The following is a 21,483-nucleotide window of genomic DNA, read 5'->3' on the forward strand; positions in this document are numbered from 1 at the left end:
CAGTATTCACATTATTGTTTTATGCATTATTTGTGTTTTGAAGAGAAGCAGGCAACCCTCATCGGTGAGGCCGGGGCAGGCATCCTCCGTATTGCCCTCACGTCCCTGGCAGTGAGCCCAGGCACAGCCGGAGAGGCCTGGCATGGCGGCGGGGGTTGGGGGGGTGGGGGCCATGTGTGGAGATCGGATTCTGCTCTTGAGGCCTGCTCCCGCTCACCCTCCCTGTGAAGACCCTGGGAAAGGCACCCTCTGCCCCCTAGTGGCCAAGGGCAGAAGCGCAGGGCCATTTTAACCACATCCTGAACTCCCTGCCCAGCCCCCACCTCTCTGGGTGCCTCCCGCAGGTCCCGGAGATCCCTGTGGCACTGAGCTACCTACAGGGGCTTTTTGATGGATTCTGCCTTTTCAGAAGGAACTCTGACTGTTAATACAAAGTTCAAAAAGGGCCAGGTATGTGCCAGGCATTGGGATCTACAAGCACTTGAGTCTTTTATCCCCATAAGGTCAATTTCAGAAAAAAAAAAAAAAAAAAAGATTCCAGAATCTACAGGTTTTTGTTTCCAAGGCTCACAAAAGTCTGTGAGCTTGCTGGGTGTTCAGGCTCCAGGGGCCAGGAAGCTTAAAACTCCCCTTTCTAGAAAAGCAGGTAGGAATTGTCCCGGAGGACAGAGGGCCATACAAAAAACCTCCAGTGTCCTGGAGACACAAAACCGAGTGACCCAAAGCCCTTCTTTCCTTCAACTCCTTAAGAGCGCCACAGGGAAAGTGGCTGCAGAAGGAACAAAGGAGGCAGGCTAGGGTGGGCTGGAGACTCTATCCGACCGTGACCCTTCTTTCTGGACTCCCAGGGAAGCCGTGGTTTACTCAAGAGCTTTTTATTTCCTTTCTGCCACCTTTTCTGCAAAACCCATGGTTACAGACTGGAAACTGGATACATTAACCATGACTTCAGCCAGCCCTGGGATGAGAGGACAGAAGGCAAAGACCACCAACTACACAACTGCTGGTGGGGCCCATGGTCTAGCTGGAGAGAACAGAGCACACGAAATGCTGAAGGAATCAAACAGACAGGGCAGGGCGTGCAGGGAGGAAGGTGGGACCAGGTCATCCTGGCGGTGGTCAGGGAAGGCTTCCTGGAGGAGGTGGGAGGGACCAAACCCTGAGAGACGGGTGGAAGGGTAAAGGCAGAGGGAGGGAGAAGGCACACTGCATCCAAGTGTCCAACCAAGTGGACAGAGGGTTTGAGAAGGCGGCAGCGGCCCAAAGCAGACGGGTGTGTGGGAGCTTCAGAGAGGACAGGAAGGAAGCCCCTCACATTACAGAGGACCCCACATGGCCCCATTGCCCAGGCAGCTCAAGAGAAGGCAGGACACAGGCCGGGTCTTCCAGGGACCCCAGCCCAGTGCTGGTTCCAGATCACACTGCTGGGAATGGAGGGGTGTGGCCGCTGGGAAGGCTGGTGCACGGGGCCTTGGGGCTTACTGGCCAGCACAGAAGCTGACTCTGGCGCCTAGAATACCCCAGGAAGGGGCTTCTTGGTGGGGCTGCAGCAGCACAGGTTCATCTCAGAGACCATCCAGGGCTTGGCGCACGGAGGGGTCCAGGAAGGAAGCCGAGTGGATGGAGACGCCGGGGGCCCCGATGCTGGTTTCCCAGCAGTCAAACCCGCAGTCATTCAGAGCCTGCTTCGTGGCTTCTACCTCCAGCTGCTCCAGATCTGGGGGAGGGAAAGCAGCAGGTCACCCCACAGTTGTCTGCTCCCTTAGAGACTGTCCTTCCAGGGAAAGGCCTGGGACCAACCAGGTCTTCCTGTTGGAACGTCAAGCCTTGCACCCTTGGGAGGGGGGATGGGAGGTGGTTACAGAGCCAACAGTTAAAATCATGGGCTCCTGCGGCCCACAGACCTGGCCTTGTCACGGATCAGCCACGGGGCCTCAGCCAAGTGACTTCCCTTCTCTGAACCTCAGTCTCCTCATCTGGGAATGGGGCTAATACCTACCCCCCCAGGACCCCTGTGAGGCTCACATGGGAGAATGCAGATAAGGGGCCTGGCATAGCAGACACGCCCCAGAAGCCTTCTCTCTCATTATCATCCCCAACCCTGAACTTGGAGCCAACAAAGTCTGCCGTTGGCTGTGCTGACGTCCTGATGCTGAGGCACACTAAGGTTGAAGGGAGGCGCTGGGGCCACTGTGGGCTGACCGCAAAGCAACAGAGAAAGGCGGGACAAAAAGGAAGGAGAAGGTAAAGAAAGGGAAAGAAAGACCAGGAGGAGGGGGCAAAGGGAAGGCAATGGAGGCGGGAGCTCTGAGGGCCCCGTCCTGAGAGCAGGTATGTTGACTGAGCACAACCAGGAGCCCCTTCTGGCCCCAGACACATTACCCAGCCTTGCTCTTTCCCCAGATGCTAAAGGGAGAGAAAGCCCTTTGCTCTGTAGCAAGGTCAGTCCCATCTTGGCTGCATCAAGAGGTGACAGCAGGGGAGATGAGTGATGACAATGTACTGGTTATTTCCTGAGCTTGTGGGAGACTTGGCAGGTGAGGACACAGTAGGGACAGCCACCCCAGTAGGAGCCCCAGGCCTATGCTGGGGGCATAGGCACTTTTCTCCTCAATGCACTTTTCTCCTCAATTCTAGACAACGATCTTATAAAATAGATGTTAGCATCCTTATTTTACTGATGAAGCCAAAAAGACCCAGAAGAGGTTTATTAACTTGACTAAGGCCACACAGCAGAGGTGAGGCTGTTCTCCAGCGTCCTCCTCCTCCCAAACGAATTGCCTGGGTAGAATGTTTGCTTGACCCCTGGCTGGCAACCCTGCCCAGCCCCCAGCTACCTGGCCTGAGGAGCGTGATACCACAGCCACCGCCGCCCGCGCCGGTGAGCTTGCTGTGCAGTCCATGGGCCATGGTCACCCGGCAGAGTTGGTCCAGTGAGGCATGGCCCACGCCAAGGGCATTGAGATGGTGCTGGTTCATGTCGATGAGCTCCTGGAGGAGGAGAAGGTTTCATCTGTTCTCACTTGGGGTGCCTGAACCCAAGGTCCCATGCCCACCCCACCCATGTTGATGGCCACTGGTCTGGGATGGCAAATAGCTTAGACAAGCCAGCACCGTGTCCCTCTCCACAGCTCAAAGAACCTCTCCTTCCTACAGGACTCCCCAAGGGGCTGGGATGGAGCTGGTGGCAAACACATGGCCCACGCCTGCCCAAAGCAGCCTCTGGCCATGGTGACTGGCCAGAGAGGGCCTGTGACCCATGCTGGGCCACAGCAGCCCTCCTGGGGTTTTCTCTGCCTCTGCCCTGGAAGTGCTAAAACTGGCTGACTTCAGAGGTAAGCTACCAGAGTTACCTGTCCTGTACCTGGTCAGAGATTATATGTTAGATGGAGAGAGATTTCAGACTGAGTTGTTTTGGTCCCTGGATTCAGCTATGCCAGAAGTTGTTCTTGCTGGTCTTCTCAGTTATGAGCCAATACATTCCCTCTCTGTTAAAGCTTGGTTGGGATGGATTTCTATCACCTGCAGAAGTCTGAAGTACTCTGCCATCCCACAGCTGCCTTAGGTGCACCTATTTTCAGAATTAAGAACTGGTTTATTGTTCTGACAAGGTCACAAGTGAGGTAAAGAGCTAAATGTGTTTGTTTCATCAAATTCCTGCTCTTCTGAGGCTCAAATGGCATGGAGGTTGATGAAATAACAAAACTGACAGCTAGCAGAGCCCAGGCACCCCCTACAACCTTTCAGTCACCCCACCAGTGTTTGCCAAACACGTTCACCATGCTGGGCACTGTGCTAGGCACTGGGGCTCTAAGAACGAGCTACTGTCCCTGCCACGGACAAGCTAAGCACGTGGATCTGGAGTCGGGGGCACCTGGGTTTGAGCTGCAGCTCCGTGACCTCCTGGTCCTAGGCGAGGGCTCTGACCCCATGCCTCAGTTTCCTCACTTGTAAAACCAGCATCGTAAGACACTCTGCCTCACTGCCATGGGGATGGGACAAGGTGAGGTTTTTTTTTGTTTGTTTTTTTAATTTTATTTATTTAATTATTATTTATTTATTTATTTTTAAATTTTTATTTATTTATTTGACAGAGATCACAAGTAGGCAGAGAGAGGCAGGCAGAGAGAGAGGGGGAAGCAGGCTCCCTGCCAAGCAGAAAGCCCGATGCAGGACTCAATCTCAGGACCCTGAGATCATGACCTGAGCCGAAGGCAGAGGGTTAACCCACTGAGCCACCCAGGTGCCCAAGACAAGGTGAGTTTTTTGCATGATGTCTAGCCTGAGATGAGGGCTTCAGGAACATCAGCTGCTCTTAGTACTTTATGGTCACATCACCGTCCTCTTTGTTTCAGGGGATGCAAAGGCTTAGGGAGGAAAGTGACTCACCTAAGGTCGCTGAGCTGGCAAGGTACCAAGCCAGTCCTGGAAGCTGGGTCTGCCCGATGCAAAGCTCCCATCTATCCCGCCTCCGAGAGCGCCCTCAGCATTCTGGCTGCCACCTACTCCTTGTGGCATGGGGCTTGACAGTGTGCGGCTCTGCTCCAGGGAATGGGGAGCGCCTTTGCGCCCGCAGGGTTGCCAATCACTGAGCTATCTGCTGAGGCCCACCTGACTCTCCTGCCCTAGGCTGTCGGGTGGGCTCGGGTCAGCCCTCCCCTGCAGCCCGCCTCACACCCTCCCCCGTCAGCACTTCTGACAAATGAGCAGACAGGCGTGATGGCCTGGTGGCAGCCCCGGGTGCCTTTCCCCAGCCCCAAGGGCTGGATATGAGGGTAAACTTCTGGGGGCTGCTCTCTGCGCCTGAACGCCAGGTGTCACGTTGCAGAGGCAGGTTTTAGACACCTGTCACATTCTGATCCAAAATCTGTCAAGGATCAGATGACAGGTTGTGACACAGGAGAACAGCTCGCTGGTTTGAGCACAAAGCTGTCCAGGAGCTGAGCTGCACATTTCAGCGGCTGCCACAGCCAAAAATATACACAATGTATAATCAACGTGCTGTTCCGTGGCATTCTCCAGGGGCTCAACAGGGTATATTTCAGGCAGTACTCTATCATTATTAATTTCCTACTCAGAAGGACTGTGTTCCCTCCTTTCTACGTGAAAGGAATTGAAGCCAGCAAGGCAAATGCTGGGGGACTGGAGGCAGACAGCTATGGAAATGGGAGCAAAAGCACAGAAGCGAATGGGGGTCCCTGCCCCTGGCACAGGTGGGCGCTCATTCAAGATCTGTTGGCCAAAGAGACAAGCAAGTCAGTCAGCTGGATGCCTGTCATGGCCACTCACTGACTGGCGGACCTTACAGAAAGTGGCTCTTTGGGCCTCGGTTTCTGTATCTGTAAAATGGGCACAGCCTACTTCCCAGGCAGGTGATGCTAGAGATCAAAGGAGAAGTCGTTTGTGAAAAGGCATGGCCTAGGAGCTGCTTCCATTCACTACGAGGGCTGCAGACTCAAATGTCTCCAGTGGGACAGAGAGGCAGCAGGTAGCCTGCAGCAGCTCAGGGTGACAGTTAAGGAGTGCTGGGGACTGTATGTCACCCACCCAGTCTTGCTGTGCTCCGGTGAGACCAACAAGGCTGAAGCTGGGATTCGGACTGGGATTTGATCAAACCCAAGGTGTGAGGTCTCAGCCTCTACATGAGAATTACACAGAGGGTGGTGGCTGGGAGAATGGTGAAGAAGGAATGGGGTGAGAGTATGTCCAAACTGGGGTACCTAGGTGGCTCAGTTGGTTACATATCCGACTCTTGATGTTGGCTCAGGTCACGATCTCAGGGTTGTGGGATCGAGCCCCACATCAGGCTCTGTACTTAGTGTAGAGTCTGCTTATCCCTCTCCCTTTCTCTCTGCTCCTCCCCCCGGCTCGACCTCTCTCTCTTGAAAATAGATAAATAAAAATGTCTGAGCCAAAGCATGCCGGTGATAAACAGTCACCAGAGGAACAGATGCAGTTAGCAGGAACAGCAGGAAAGAGAGGCGGGCGAGCAAGAAATTGCTTCTGGACCGACAAAAGACAGCGTCAGCAAAATCCCACTGTTCCCCATAGGCAGGAACCCCAGCCTGGCCCCTGGTGCTTAGCACATGCCTAGTATGTGCCGGGCACTGCCCTCTGTACTTTGCATGTACTCCCTCCATGGCTCTAAATTGCCTGGGAAGAGGATTAAGAAGGCATGCTTGCTGGCCTTGGCACACACGGGACCCCCGGCCTGGGCCCAGCCTCTCTGCTTTGGCTCGGGGGATTCTGAGTGCCGATGGGGAGTCCCTGCCTGACAGCGGCGCTGGAGAGGCCCTGTGCCGCGCAGATAGGCTCTTACTTCCAGCACGAGGTAGTGCTCTGGTGCCGGGGCCACAGCCATCTCCCCCAGCATCCGCTCGCACTCCAGTGAAATTGCGTTGATGGAGGTCAGCAGGGGTGTCACGATCTCTGGGAACTGGAGGGAGAGGAAACAAGGGCCCGTGAGGCCTGGTGCATGGGAGGAGAGAGAGGTGTCCCCCAGCCCACTCCCTGCCCCCCCAAGGAAACCCCCTCTCTGTCCCCCCTAGGTATCTGCCTTGCCCGGCACCCTGACATGAGTGGGGGATTCTCATCACCAAGCCACCAAACCTGACACTTCCTGTGCTGCCTCCCAGCTGTGTGGGGGGTGGGGGCGATGACTCAGCAGCTCCTTGTCTGCCACAACTGCCTCCCCTGGTCCCCATTGCCCATCCCAGCCCTCCACTAACCCACGGGGCAGAGGGAAGGCTCGAGCCCCCAGACGTGGCTGCTGAGGCCCTGCCATAACCCCACCCAGGAGCAGACCAGGAGGGCACCTTGAGCAGCCGGCTCCTGACACTGGCCACAAGAGTCTTTGTGCTGCGAGGGACTTTGGTGTTGGTCAGCAGGATCTTCAGAGCCAGTGGCCTGCGGGGTGAAGAGGGGCCCCACTGAGCTCAGGACAGAAGAGAAGTTTCAGGGCCAGGGGCCATCCCAAAGTCACCCCACCCTGTCACAGAGGAGGAAGCAAAGGCCCAGGGAGGGGCTCTCGGGAGGCTGGAGAGGGAAAGAGGGGAGCGGGAGGCTCCTGCTGCCAGTCACAGCTGCATCTCCACTCCAGCCCCCAGGCAGATAGATACCTCCCTTTGGCTTGTCACCCACCCACCTCACTTCAGTGGGGCACCTGCTACGGACTGGGCACACGTGAGGGGGCCTGGCTCAGCCTGGAGCTGGCAGAAAACGCCAAGTTCACGGGGTTTGAGGAGTTCAAAGGTACCGCAGCCAAGCATACAAGAAGGGCTAGAGGTTCTGTCCTGTGGGCCACCCCAGCTTGGTGGAGTGGAAGGGTCTAGAGATTTAGGAAGAAAAGCAATGGGATCTGGAGCGGATCACACAGAGAAGGTACATGCAGGGAGCAAAGATGCCCAGGTTGGCTGGTACTGTGAGCCCAGGGGTAGGAAGGCTTGTGCGGTGCTGGGTTCCCAGCAGGTGGGGCCCACCCTTGCCCTGCCTTGACGGCGCCCGGACCTGCTGCCCTGGCTCAGCCAAAGAGGGTTAGAGGGAGTCCGTCACCCCTGCTGGGCTGCCCCAGGTAAGGCCCAGGGCGGCCACGGTAAGCTGCCCTTGCCAAACCCCCGGAGCTTCAGAATACCTCCTGAAGTCACAATCGCAACTGTCCTATGGCTGGCAGCCTCTGAGGACTCCGAGCGCCATTTCTTATCATCCCCAAGCTGCCTTGCAGAGCACTGTGGCCGGGGATGGAGGACGAAGCATTTGGACGAGCTCCGGCCTGAAACAGCTGGAGACACGCAGACCCCTTGATACCTTTATCCGTTTTTCTTTTCACAACCCAAGACTGTAAAATCCAATAGGGCTGCAAAAGGCTGCCAGAAACCTGCTTGATCTTGCCGCCCATAAGCCCATGAAATTAATATCGATTCTCAGCCTCGGAGGCCAGCTTCTTTTTTTTTTTAACGTTACAAAAGATGAACATTCTATTTGGCTTTTCTTTTCCCCTTAAAGACAAGCCGTTCCTCAAAAGGGCAGCGTTCTGGGAGGCCGCATCTTGATCCACTTCGCAAACAATGCATTTTTTTCCATGGAGAAGCACCATGTGTGGTTTGGGGGGAAAGGGTTCCTCTTGAAGCCATTGGTGGGGATTAACGTGGAGTCTGGCTTCTCAGAGAATCCGCCATCTGCTCTCTGTGGCGCCCTGCAGCCCGCAGTGAAGGTCGGTTTGCTCTGTGTTCCTGTCCACTGGGGTGGGAGGAGTTTGAATATTGTGTCTTCATCTTTCTTAGGCAAGTCCTCTGCAGGCTTGCTGCCAGCTCCTGCCAGCCCCACAAAATCCCAGGCAGCCAGAGACCACCACCCAGGCTCTGCTCTGTAAGCGACTGTGCATGCTAGGTCTGGCCAATGCCTCAATCTTATCTCCTCTTCGCCCTCCCCTTCAGGTTTCCATTCAGGTTCCTGCTCAAATGTCACTTAACCAGAGGTTCCCCTAGTCATGCACCCAACTGACAGCCATGCTCTTAAGGGGCCACTCGTTGGCTGCTGTCTCCCTGAAAGCAGGTCTTATTCTTCCCTGCTTGCGGCCCCAGCACCCAGCATACGGTAGCTGCTCAGGAAGATTTGTGGAATTAAATCTGGTCGGCCAAGGGCAAAGCACTCTACAGATAAAGGTTTCTGATTTCATGCTCAGGACCCTCACTGCATCAACAAGGAGATGTCTGCCTCAGGAAAAGCGACTGGTCAAGGGCACCTGTCTCATGAGTGGCAGAGCTAGGCCCCAAGCAAGGCCCACAGATCCCAGAGCCTCCGTCCCGCACACCACCACCAGTTGGCCACCGAACACGCCTCTGGGGCCATTCCCCCTGCCTCCTCCTACCTGGAAAGCCAGAAGAATCTGTCCAGGAGAATATGCATGTGCCCACGTCACGTTTTGGCTGGTTTTCTCTCCCTGGGGCCCAGTTTGGAGCTTAGGGTATAACAAGCTCTCGGGAAACCCTGAATAAGACGTTACCACCCCCAAATCTGTACCCTGACTTATGACCCCCCTCACTGTCACAGCATCTTCAGAACTCTCTGGATGCCTTCGTTCTGAGGATGAATGTCGCGCCAGTCTGAGGATGACCAGGAGCCCTGCAGGCAGGCCCAGCTCTGGCGTCTCGAGTCTCACACTGACTCCTGCTGTCACTGCACCAGGCATCAGTCTACCTGGCAGAGCCCCCCCTCCCCCCTTGGGCCCCCCCAGCTCCAGGGCCCAAAGCACACAGCAGCCAGAGAAGGCTGGTCCCTCTCTCTTAAATGGCCCTACTTCCTTCTTGGTGCAGAGCAGTTTGTGCCCTCCAGGGGACATGCGGCACTGTCCGGGGACATTTCCAGTTGTCACAGCTGGGAGATGGGGGAGGTGTTGTTGGCATCTTGTTGGGGAGAGCTCAGGGGTACTGCTAAACACCTCAAACAGGCTGCAGAGAGCAGCCCTCCACCATAGAGAATGATTGAGTCCACAATGTCAGAGGCGCCCAGGTTAAAGAAACCCTAATGCCGGCCATCAGAAAGGCAGGCTCAGCTCCCGGAAGATAACAGAGCCGAGGCAGGGAGATCCCGGAGGAGCCAGTGGGAGCGAAAACATGGCAGCTCATGCAAATAACCCTCCTCACCCTCATCCCCACGGAGAGGTCGCCAAGGTGGCCAAGTACCCTGGGACAAACACCAACCAACTCAATTGGGGCTCAAGGAACTGCCAAGAAGCACATGCTCCCATGTCCCCTGTACGTATCCATTCTGAGTCCGCAGAAAAGAGAGGGTGTTTGAGTTTCCCCATGCTCGGTGGTGATCATGATCCCTCCAGGGGCATGTGAAATGGGCTGAAAAGTTGTCATCTCATTTTTGGAGCCCAAGACCCTAGTACACTCATCAGGAACACAGGCAGATGTCAGTTCTCGTTTGTGAAATGAACACATGGGCAGATGGATTAAATGACTGAGAGGCCAGGGGTGTGGGGTCTGAAGGTGAACGTTCATGGCCGTCCATGACTTCTCCCTCTAAGTCCTTGGCGATCTGAGAGCCGTAGCCCAGAAGGTGAGAGGCCTCACGGGGGAGGAGAGAAAAATCCCGGGGACACGCGGCCCACATGTGTCCCTTACCATGAGGTTAGAGGCCCGCCTCCCCAGCCCTGGGACTCACTGCCACAGCCGTGCCAGGAGCTGCTGCTCCGGCCTAGAATTACCTCTCCAGGGAGGAGATCTTTCCTTGTTGGAACCGGAGCGCTCCTCCTAAAGACAAGAAGAGAAGGGTCAGAGCTGTAGGCCAAGTTATGCATCTTTGCTTCTTGGCAGAGAAGCGGGGCTTGAGGTTTGGATGAGAGTTCTGCCCCCCATCCCAGGCCCAGGTACACAAGGTCCAGGAGGGCACAAAGGTTTGCCTGCCCTCCAGCCTGCATGGCCTCACACCACCAGCCAAGTGGGGAGGGAGGGCCTGGACTGCGGCCAGGTCCTATAAGTCCTCACTGGACGGAGTCCCGCTGTTGTGGCTCTGTAACTTTACCACAGGGACCCTCCTGGGAAGCTCCCCAAAACTGTAGCTTCCCAGGCTCTGCTCTGACCCCCACCAGATATTAGATTCAGATGTGAGGCAGGGCCCTGAAATTTCTCTTACCCCCCACCCCTGAACAGGAAAATACTATTTCCCTCAGAATCCAAACTGACAGGGCCTGGGTGTCTACGATGGTCCTAAGAATGTATAAAATACTAAAAACAGAGAAAAACGAGTCTGAGGCAGCCCCTACCCCAGGTGCTGACAGCGTTGTCCACTCCAGATGGGTTCCCATGAATCATTCTCTCCCCCTGGAAGGCCCACTTATTAATTAGTTCCAAATCCTCCACGGCCCACCTGGAGAAGACACAGGAGTTCATCCGTACCTCAGAAGACAGTGCGGGCCCAGTGTCGCCGAGTGCAGCAGGGCAAAGGATCCACAGGTTAAGCTTGGTGGAGACTAAAAAAATGTCAGAGGGGATTGGGCCCTTGAACGCAGAAATAGAACAGCCTAGAACCTCTCCACTTCAGAGCGTGCCATACCTTCCCTGCCTCTAGAGCCCCCTCCACCCGGCACTATGGAGCGAGACCAGGCTTTGAATGCACACAGACCTAGCAGTGAGGGACTCTAGGCCCGTTACATAACCTGTCTGAGGCCCACTGTCTCATCTGCAGGATGGTCACGCCCATCCAGGGCTGGCTGCAGAGGTCTCGAACAAGGTGTCCACGAGTGGTGGGCAGTAGTCACCACTGTCACAAACCCCCACATAATCTGCTCTGGAACCCTTGCCGTGAGGACCAGGGAGCAAACGTGTGACCCTTCCCAAAGCCCACCAGGAATGTGATTCTAGGAGCCCCAGACACCCTCAGTGGGTCCCATGAGCATGGACCAGCTCTGGATCTTTCCTAAGCATGCAGCCATGCTGTCTTGCTCGGGAGACGTGTGGGCTCATGCACAGTTTGGGTGAGCAGACCCCAGGCCTGTGAATTACTGAATAAGGAATATGGTCAGCCCCTTCCCTGCACCTGGTCCAATGCTCATTTGCCGTGGGGTCTTGGGGAAGGCTGTCGCCCCCTCTGAGCCTCTCTCCTCACTGGCCAAATGTGGATGTGATGCCCCTCAACTCGCATGGTGAGTTGAGAGGCTCAAAGCTATCACCAAATGCCGAGCACTGAGCTGAAGCCTTTCTCCAGCGGTCATCTCCTAGAATCCCACAAAAACCCTACAGGGAAGGTACAGTTACTATCCCCTCCTACAGAAGAGGAAACTGACACTCAGGTGGGTAGAGCAGATGCTGGTGCCACTCACTACTACATCAGCACCACAACTGCGGACTGGGGCCCAAGCTCCCAAGACTGAGCTCCATGGTGCCAACAAGATTCCCTCGTCTGTCCCATAGTTACTGGGCATCCACTGTAGATCCATGACTAAACTCACACAGGGGATGAACCAGACATGGCCCCTGACAGCTTAAGGCTTGGCATCTCACAGACAGGGGGTACCCAGTGGCAATCAGTATTTAACTACAACCCCCAGGAGATAGATGCGATGCGGGAGGATGGGGTGTCCCACATCTGGAAAGGGGAGGGCCTGAGGGACGGTGGGGGTGGAGTGGAGGGGAGTCAGCAAGGCAAGACGTGCAAGGAAAACATTCCAGACTGAGGTAGTGTAGCAGCTGGGACTGGGCAAGAGTCAGGCCTTTCCAAGAACTGCAGAGCAAGTGAACGATGGGGCAAAGGGGCAGTTGGACCGAGCCCTGGACCTGGCCATCTCCACAGAGGTGAATCTCCCTCCCATTCTGTGCACTGTTCATCCTTCAGGGGCTCAGATTTCTAACCCCCCTCTTCAGAGGAGACTGGGTTCCAGTTCTGTAGGATTTGGAAATGCTAGGGCCAGGGCAAGGGTTGGGGCCTGGAAAGGAAAGACTGGGTCTTCAGGGGAGGCAGCAGAGCTCGCTGTAAGGAAGCCATGCACACACACACACACAAACACACGCACACGCACACACACTCACAAGTCACCCGTGCCCTTTGAACAACACAGCTGGTCTGCTGCCCCATACATACAAGTCTATTCGGGGGACCCAGGGCAAGCAGGCCTTCACTGATCCAGGTTATAATCCGTGATTAGCACATGCTAACAAGCACCATGGTAACACAGAATCACCAAACATCAGGGCTGGAGGGCCCCCCAAAGGCCCAACAGGAGTCACTTCCAGAGGAGGAAACAGAGCCGAGAGAAGAAGGGGTAAGCAATGGCCTACAGCGAGTTACCAGCCAAACCTCACTGAAATTCCTGAAAACCATCACCTTGTGTTACCTACTGGTGCATCTCTCATCATATTCTGGATTCTTCCCCCAACAAAAGCCACCTTTTCCCCACCCCTCCCAATTCTCTCCACGCACAGGAACCAACCAAAGCAAGTATGAAGGATGCTGACAGACACACCCCATCGAGAGGCCCCCCGGATCCGCCATGGCCACAAGGATCCAAGGGACCTTAGCGTGAATTCAACTGTATTTTAACCTCCATGTGTCAGAAGAGAAAGCAACGGACCAGACAGGGCACTCAGCGGGGCCAGGCCATCAGGAAAGCACGGCATCTTCAGGGCAGAGGAAGGAAACCTCCAAACTGAGTTCTGGAGGAAGAAAGAAGTCCTCCACCGCAGGCTGGCACAGCGTGACCTTGTTTCAGCCTGGGCCCCCACAGCGGGCAGGGAGGGCACGGGAGCACCACTCTGGGAGCAAACACACGGCCACATCCGTCCTGGCACCCAGCATAGCCTGAGCAGCCTTCTCTCCAGCCAGCTGCCCTGGGGGAAAGATGCGGCCTGTGGTCCCCTCAACATGGCACACAGTGGGTACCCAAGGCCACCAGCAGGAGGGCCCCCCTTAGCCCTATTGGCCCAAGGACAGACCTGACCAGAAGCTGCCAGGCTGGATTCTGGACTGGCATCACTCCCGAGATGGGGCCCAGGACAGAGGGCATCACCTCCATGACTGGGATGGCTGCTCAAGGTGACAGACAAGGCTGCTGGCGACTGTCCTGACTGGACTCACTGACTTACAGAGGGAACAGCAGAGGCAATGCCCCCTCCATGGAATGAGGACAAGGGCTCCTACAAAGGGCGATGCCTTCATCTAATACCCCCGTGTTTCTTTCCTGGCATCTTCTATTTCTTTTTCTTTTCTCGTATAACCATCCAACCTGTTACAGATAAGGACGCTGGGGCCCCGAGGGATACAGTGGCTGGGCCAAGGTCGAGGTCCCACAGTAAGCTGACAGCAGAAGTGGGCCCAATGGCTCCCTATTTCCAGGCTCAGGTTCCTTCTGCCACACCATGGGCGCTTGAACCCAAATGAGTCAAGGTGGGGGTGAGGGGTGGGGGACCTGAAGTGGCTTAGCTAAGGGGCAAAGAGGTCAGACTCTGGGTTCAGGTTGCCCGGGTGCAAGTCTCGTTCTACCATCCCTGGCTGCATAGCCTGGGCCTGCCTTCTGGCCCCTGTGCCTCAGTTTCCCCATCTGTACAATGGCCACATGACACCTCTGGCGGGGAGTCTTCTAAGAACCCACACTCGGGTCTTGCGCCTGGAAAGGACAGTGAGCAGGGAGAGGGCGGAGACTACCTGCTGGCGGACACTCCATCCTTCTGAGGGTTTGGGATCTCCTCACACACGGTCAGGAGAGCAGCGGCCATACACACAGAGTAGGCGGCGCTGGAGCCCAAGCCGGCCCCAGTGGGCAGCTGTGACCACACCGTGATGTCCAGGCTGGGCAGGGCCCTGAAACACAGTGGGGGTACAGAGCATGACTCTCCCGAGATCGAATTAGCAGTCGAGGCCCAGAAATGGACATTGGCAGGGCCTCCCTCCAAGCCTTCGGCCTAGATTTCCGAACTCGGAGACATATGCTGACCCAAAAAGCAGCCCTACAGGATGGGCGGGAAGTCATGGTGAGTCAGACACTTGGAAAGAGGTACCAGAATCATTTAAAGCATGAGGTTCCCTTGTGAATGGACCATTTCTCTAAATTCCTTCCTGCTCCCTACACAGGAACATTCCGTGGAAATGTTCCCTACACAGGAAAATTCCGTGGCCATTGTCTGCTTGTATCCCTGCCTGGGAAAGCCTTGTGCCTCTTCCTCCCCCAGGCAAATGCCTACCCATCCTGCAAAACCCTTCTCAAATGTCCTCTCCACTGGGAAGCTTCTCCTGGCCACCCACAGAACCCATTCCTAGCTCCCCTCGCAGCCCCTTTCCCCACCATGGCCTTCTCTGGCCTTCTCCCCCAAGCAAGGACTACTGTTAAACCTCATGTTCTGTATTTCCCATTACTAAGATTTTCCATTTATAAAATTTATAACTTTTATAAACTTTTTATAATTTTTAATATTTTTATAAAAATATAAACTTTTTATAACTTTTATAAACTTTTTATAAATTTTATAAACTTTTCCATTTATAAAATTATAGTGCCAAATCTGCTTTTCAAACTACACATGACCACCCCACTCAGAACAGGAGGTTCTGAAACGCTTATCCCTTCCCAGAAAGGGATGTGCCCTCTCGCTCAAGTTGAAAATCCCACGGCAGACAGCAAGAGTTGGGATATTTGTGAACGTGCCTGCCGCACCGTGCCTGGCCCCTGGGACCTGCTCAACCAGCACCTGCTGTCTCAGTAAAGAGCTGTCCCTTAAGGCTTTCCCACTAGGCCTGGGACCAAAAAAATTTAAAAAAAAAAAAAAAAAAAAAAATCACAGTGAAAATCACTGTGGGCTAAAGACAGAGCTAGGCTCACTTCATGTATAATATTGCTAATCCTCCGGTAGTTTTCTTAGGAGAATATTAATGGCTCATACTTCTCAAGCTGTGTGACAAGCTCTGTGTCACACACTTTAGATAAATAAACACACTCACCCTCCCACGGAGACTATAAAGTACGGACTCTCACTTACTCCCATTTTACAGAGGTGAACACTGAGGGCCAGGGAGGTTAAGAACCTCAAGGAAGCTGGTAAGCAGACACCATGGGGTTGGCCCTAACACGTCTGGTTTTTCATCACCACGTGACACGTCCTCCACAGCACCGCCAGCCCCCGGGAGCTGGCCTCCCTGACAGCTGACTGCCCAGATCCTATCTTAAGGGGTGGGGCAGACACAGTCTTCACTCTGCTCCTTGTAGAGTTTTCTTGGCGACGGCGCCATGTGCAGTGGGCCGCCTCTGTGAACACGGCCTGGGAGAAGCCATGTGGCCGGGACAGGAACCTGGCTTTGGGCCCAGACCTCACACGCACCTTCCCCAGACCATGCACGCACCTCTGCTTCCGGCAGATGGACAAGTACAGGTAGAGAAAGGCCAGCACAGCCAGGCCCTCGGGTTTGGCGCCGTCCTGGGTGATGCCAGCCACCTCCTTGAGCTTCTCCACTTGTTCTGCAGTGGGCGCTGTGGCGTCACCCTGCTCTGTCACAAGCAAGCACAGGTGGCTGGGTTGAGAGGGCCGCAGGTGCGCTTACAGACAACAGAACACAGAAACCCGAGCCGGCGTGAGATCAGCATCTGAGGACAGGGATGCACGGCCCTAGCAGCAGGGCTGCATCTGCCGGGCGCCTTCGGGCTTTGCGGGCATGCAGACCTGGGCGTGCATCCCAACAGTACCATTCACTGGCTCTGGGGCCTTGAGCACGTGACTTTCCCTTTCTGAACCTCAGTACCTCTTCTTGGTAGGCAGGGAGAGTAGCAGTACCTCCTCTGAGATAACCTGAAATAAGGGACGTAAGACCCACGGCGCAGCTCCTGGTGTGTAGTACGTACTAAATTACTGGTTGTCTTGAAACCCACGTCCACACACGGAGTGCAGGCTAGCTCCCCATCTTGAAGGTCTGGGTCTGACCCCCATGGTACAAAACCCAAACCAAAGGCAGTATTCAGTTAATCCCCAGATGCATCCCTCTCCTGAAACAACTCTCGAGAACAGGACACTCGAAACCGGAGAAGGCAAAGTGCTGACACTGGTGTGGCCAGCAGCAAGAGCCTGCGTTAGGGCAGGGTACGCATGAAGTCCTATGTATGCCATGAGATAATGACAGGCTAAAGGCAGCCGAGCCAGTTAACAGTGTTGCTGAGAGCACGGATGTTTCGGAGCGCTGCGAGGCAAATGGGATGACTCATTAAGGCATTGGGAGAGTTTAGGAGCGCCTGGGTGGCTCAGCCAGCTGAACCACCAGCTGAAGCGTTTGCCTTCAGCTCAGGTCACATCCCAGGATTGAGCCCCGCTTCCCTGCTCAGTGGGGAGTCTGCTTCTCCCTGTGCCCTTCCCCCTGTGCTCATGCTCTCTCTCTCTCTCAAATTAATAAATAAATAAAAATCTTAAAAAAGGAAAAAAAAAAATAAAAGACGACTTTGGAGAGTTAAGAACGATCTGGGTGTGAATCCTTTCTGCATCCCTGACAGTGCTGTGTGACCTGAGCCACGTGGCCCCTGAAGCTCCATTTTCTCATCCATAAAGTGGGGTGGATACCACCACCTGCGTCCAGGGCAGCCTGGAGGATTCTAAGAGCGCCAACAACCATGACATACTGGTCCAGTGCCTGGCACACATAAGGGTACCCAGTGAAATGTTCCCAGTGTCCTGTAACTGTTGGGAAGCAACCAGAGAACGCTGAAAGAAAAAGACAAAAGAGCCTGGAAATGTAGTAGGAAACGTGTCTCTGAAAGGTTTATGTTCCATATTCCTTTTTCTCCTTGGGGAAATCATTCACAAGTCCTCACACACATGCTACACACTGCGTCCCAGCCCTGGGCCACCTCCTATCCAGCTGGATCCTCATAGCAACCCTCCCAGGCCACAGGACTCTGCTCATGGAGGCTCTGAAGGTTAACTGATCTGTCCAGGCTCACACAGACAAGGGAACATCTCCAACCTTGGGGAGGGGAGCCCAGTGCACCATGGAAAGCAAGGGGTCTGGGTCTGCTCCAAAAGTCCTCATTGAGGATGTTCCTGGAATCACCCAGGGAGCTTCTTTCAAAATTCACCTGCTTGGGGGTACCTGGGTGGCTCAGTCCTTAAGCTTTGGCTCAGGTCATGAACTCAGGGTCCTGGGATCAAGCCCTGAGATGGGCTCCATGCTCAGTGGGAAGCCTGCTTCTCCCTCTCCCCCTCCCACGGCTCGTGTTCCCTTTCTGGCTGTCTCTCTCTGTCAAATAAATAAAATCTTAAAAAAAACCCCAAAGAACTCATCTGCCCAGTCCCCTGCCACCATGACCCCCATTCTTAATAGGAGAGGGGCAGGATCAGATATCTGTCCCTATTGTTAAGAACAACAACAACAATGAAAACCTCCCTAGGGGATCCAAAGGCCTGACTGGTTGGGAAATGGGGCTTTTCGATGGTTCCCCCATCTTCCTGCAATATTCAGAAGTGGCTTGCTGGGGACTGATCCTCCCAGGGGACAGGGAGCAGTTAGGAAAAGACCCCCAGAGCACTCCCACTTGTCCCACTCTGGCTGAGAAACACTGTTCCAAACAGTGAGGCATCAGCTGGGCAAGGAGATAGCAAACGAATGAACAGAGGACAGAAAACACCTTTCAGCTCTGGTGCGGGTGGCAAGCAACCGTGCAGATGAAAAACCCTGCCTGCTTAGGAGGGGACACAAGATTCACAGTATTATCAAAAATCAGGACAGGGGACTTTATTTATTGGCAAGGAAAGAAAGTCCTGATACACTGAAGAAAACAAAACAAAACAAAAAAACACACATGTCTGACAAGTTTGTATGGCCTGATCAGACTTTGGTTAAGGGACAAGATATCCTCCCCATCTCTCTCAATCTAACTATCCACCTGCAGAAAATAATCCAGAAAGATTAACACCAAAATGCTGAGAGTTATGGGCCGGATGGAGGGGGAGGGGGTGGTGGCCAGGGGGCAGTGGTAGCAGGTGACTTTTTTTCATTACTGATGGTGTTTCACTATTGACTCTCTTTTCCAATTAATAAGTATGTTACTTTTATTTATTTATTTATTTTTAGATTTATTCATTTATTTGAGAGAGAGACAGAGAGAGAGATCATGAGAGGGGAGAAGGTCAGAAGGAGAAGCAGACTCTCCATGGAGCTGGGAGCCCAATGCAGGACTCGATCCTGAGACTCTGGGATCATGACCTGAGCCGAAGGCAGTCACTTAAGCAACTGAGCCACTCAGGCACCCGTTACTTTTATTTTAAATGACACCAATGCCAATCAATACCTTCTTCTTGTCAAAACCATCCTACAGAAGGAAGGCACCCTCTGTGCACTCTCAGACCTTAGGACCCAGAGGTCACTAATCATCCCTGCGTGTACATATGTATTGGTACATAATCTGGGTCTTTCCTTACATACATGCTATTTGCATCTTGTGGTTTTTCACCCAACAACAGATGTTGACAATCAGTCCACCACAGCCCACACAGACGCAGTCCATCATTTGATGCTCTTAAATTTAAAACAAATAAGTGAGTTAAGCTAATTTTATGGGGTCGAGAGAAAACACCCTCAGAGTGGCTAGTCTCTGGCCCTCTCAGAGACAGCATAGAATAACTACCCAGCTGTCTGTCCCCTTCCCCCTCTAGGCAGGGCCCAGGCTCTTCCCACACCTGGTCCCTCCTCGCTGCACTTACCCAGAAAGCTCGTATCCTGCAGCTGAAGCCCAGCCACATCCCAGGCCTGCTTGACGCCAATGTTTGGTAAGTTGAGGCACACTTTCCCATTGCTGTGGGGCTGAAGCCGGAGGAATGTTCTCAAGTTTAAGGCCATAGCCAGTGCTACCTATAGAATAAAGGGCAAAAGCAATGAGTCTGAGCATGGAGGGTGGGGGCAGGCACAAAGAGTTTGGCTCCAGTCTTAAACCGGAGGGTCAATGTCAATGAGGAGAGAGAGCACATACTAGCATACAGGGCACATGCCCACACATGCCCTTGGTAGACACTGCTGATCAACCTTGGCATGCTCTCCCACTAAGTGGCACAGCCTCTACCCATAGTTAGGAACTAATATCTACTGATGTTCGCCCTCCTGTTGCAAAACTTCAGAGGTCCTGCACACCATGGGACAGCTTCCCCATAATCACCACATCAGCAAAGATAAATGTAAGTTAGGAACATAAAGAATGATGAGGAGTAGAGGAGTGCAGGAGTGGAAAAAGCATGACCTGTGAGTTCAGACAGACTTAGGTTCATTCCCTGTTCTGCTAAGGTGTACAGGACCTTGGTCAAGCTGCTTCTCCTAGGCTTTAGCTTCCACATCTGCAAAATGGGATAATCAAAGTTTAATCACGGAGGGCATCCTACGAGTTAAATGAGATAATGCATGTTTCAGACTTCTTTGCTGTTTCCTCCTCATTTTCCCCATTTCTGAATGCTGGGGTGCCCCCAGGCTCAGGGCTCCAACCTCCTTTCTTCTCCACCGAAGCCCACCTTCCAGGTTGTGTCATTCCACCTGCACAACTTTACATTTCAATTTCAACTCTGTGCTCTCTTACTGGGTGAGGCCAGGGAAGCCCTTCAATGGACGTAAGGCCTGTCTCTTCCCTGCTTCGCTGCAGAGAAACGGATCTCCTCTCCTATGTACTCCCAGGCTATGCCTCTAGGCTTCCTTTTGGCTTAAGGGTAGGGTTGGGGAGAAGAGGTACCCAATTCTCAAAGGCTCTGAGGAACTTTACCTTGCCATGAACCACAGCATGCTCTCCGTGAAGGATGACTTTCCCTGGAGCGGACACCAGCAGGACTTCTGACAGCATGGTTCCAAAGAATCCTGAAAGAAAAGGCCAGAGAGAGGATGAAAAGTCCCCAGATCTTAGTATATTAAGAGAATGCCTAGTTCAAACTCATAATTCGAACAAAAAAGGCAGCTACCATTCAGCAGTTGCGATGTGCCCCAAAGGCTGTGCAGTGAGGCAGCGTACTAGACAGAAAGCCCTAGGTTCAAATCCCAGCTCTTCCCCTCTCCAGTGAGGTCATCTTCGCTCAACTACTCCAGTGGCTAGGAATCTCGGTTTCCTCATGCTATGTGGGGACAAGAACCATACTTACTTCAGTGGGTTTTAGGAAAGTTTACCTTACATAATGCAAGAGGAACACCCGGCAATGTCTGGCACATCACAGTCATTCTATTCCTGATCTATTTATCGTTACTGGCTCTGTTCTTAGTTGCAGCTTTTACTATTGCTACTGTTGAAGGCAGAAATTTAAATGCAATCATGGGCCAGAAGGAACGCTTCTCTGGACCTTCAGGCTGTTTCCAAAGCCTCACGATGATAAATCACAGGCTGTAGAAAACAGCGGTCAAACCAGTTCTTGCAAACGTAAGCCAGGATCTCCACATTACAGAGTCCTATAAAGTGACTTGCTGGGTGGGTCTGCAGGTGTGCGCGGTTTCGATTTTTACACACTCTGCAGAATTACCACCCATTATAGGCCTCGCGTGCGTTACCTTAATATATGACACGAGCCGCACTACAAGCCAAGTACCACCGTGATCCCGTTTCTTAGTGGAGGAAACTGAGGCTCGGAACCGGGAAACTTACGTTTGTCCGAAGATCCAAATCACTTCACATTGGAACTCGCCGACCGCTCGGGACGGATCCCCAGAGTCGGAGACACTGAGCCAGAGAAGCCGGGAGCCCGGCGGAACCTCTCGCCAGCCGGCACCCCCAACCACGGGTTCTCACCTGCCTCGTCCCCCGGCCCTGGCGGCTCGGCACCTAGTCCCTGAGCACCGCCCTCCCGTGGGGGGGCGGGGGCTCGTCCACCTCTCTGCCAGTCAAAACGCGCGTCCGGGGCGTCCCTTTACCAGTTGGCTTGAACATTGGCCAATAGGTGTAGCGACCACATTCCGTCATGGCGTTCCCCGCCCCTTCAGTAAACCAATGGAAAACAAGCCCCTGGGAGTGTCCCGCCCTGAGTCGACAGCCGTGGACCAATGGAAAATGGC

At 53.9% G+C, this 21,483-nt stretch overlaps 1 protein-coding gene across 4 annotated transcripts; it reads right to left on the reverse strand.

Annotated features, from left to right (window-relative positions):
• Positions 1 to 859: 859 nt before the first annotated feature.
• Positions 860 to 21,270, reverse strand: MVK (mevalonate kinase). Of its 4 annotated transcripts, none has more exons than XM_044244083.1 (11): positions 21,077 to 21,270; positions 20,213 to 20,304; positions 19,173 to 19,320; positions 15,832 to 15,976; positions 14,143 to 14,298; positions 10,769 to 10,872; positions 10,211 to 10,256; positions 6,816 to 6,906; positions 6,320 to 6,436; positions 2,838 to 2,991; positions 860 to 1,717 (listed from the first exon to the last, which is right to left on the reverse strand). In XM_044244083.1, the coding sequence occupies exons 2-11, from the start codon at positions 20,288 to 20,290 to the stop codon at positions 1,566 to 1,568; spliced, it is 1,191 nt and encodes a 396-aa protein (XP_044100018.1). In that variant the 5' UTR covers positions 20,291 to 20,304; positions 21,077 to 21,270; the 3' UTR covers positions 860 to 1,565. The 4 variants fall into 4 exon arrangements, 3 of the variants coding, with proteins under 3 accessions (XP_044100018.1, XP_044100019.1, XP_044100020.1); XR_006383944.1 differs by lacking the exon at positions 860 to 1,717 and adding an exon at positions 3,365 to 3,571 and having other exon boundaries at positions 2,951 to 2,991; XM_044244084.1 differs by lacking the exons at positions 20,213 to 20,304; positions 21,077 to 21,270 and adding an exon at positions 19,758 to 19,785.
• Positions 21,271 to 21,483: the final 213 nt, after the last annotated feature.

This window comes from Neovison vison, chromosome 3, assembly GCF_020171115.1.
Source record: "Neovison vison isolate M4711 chromosome 3, ASM_NN_V1, whole genome shotgun sequence".
Classification (NCBI taxonomy): Eukaryota; Metazoa; Chordata; class Mammalia; order Carnivora; family Mustelidae; genus Neogale; species Neogale vison.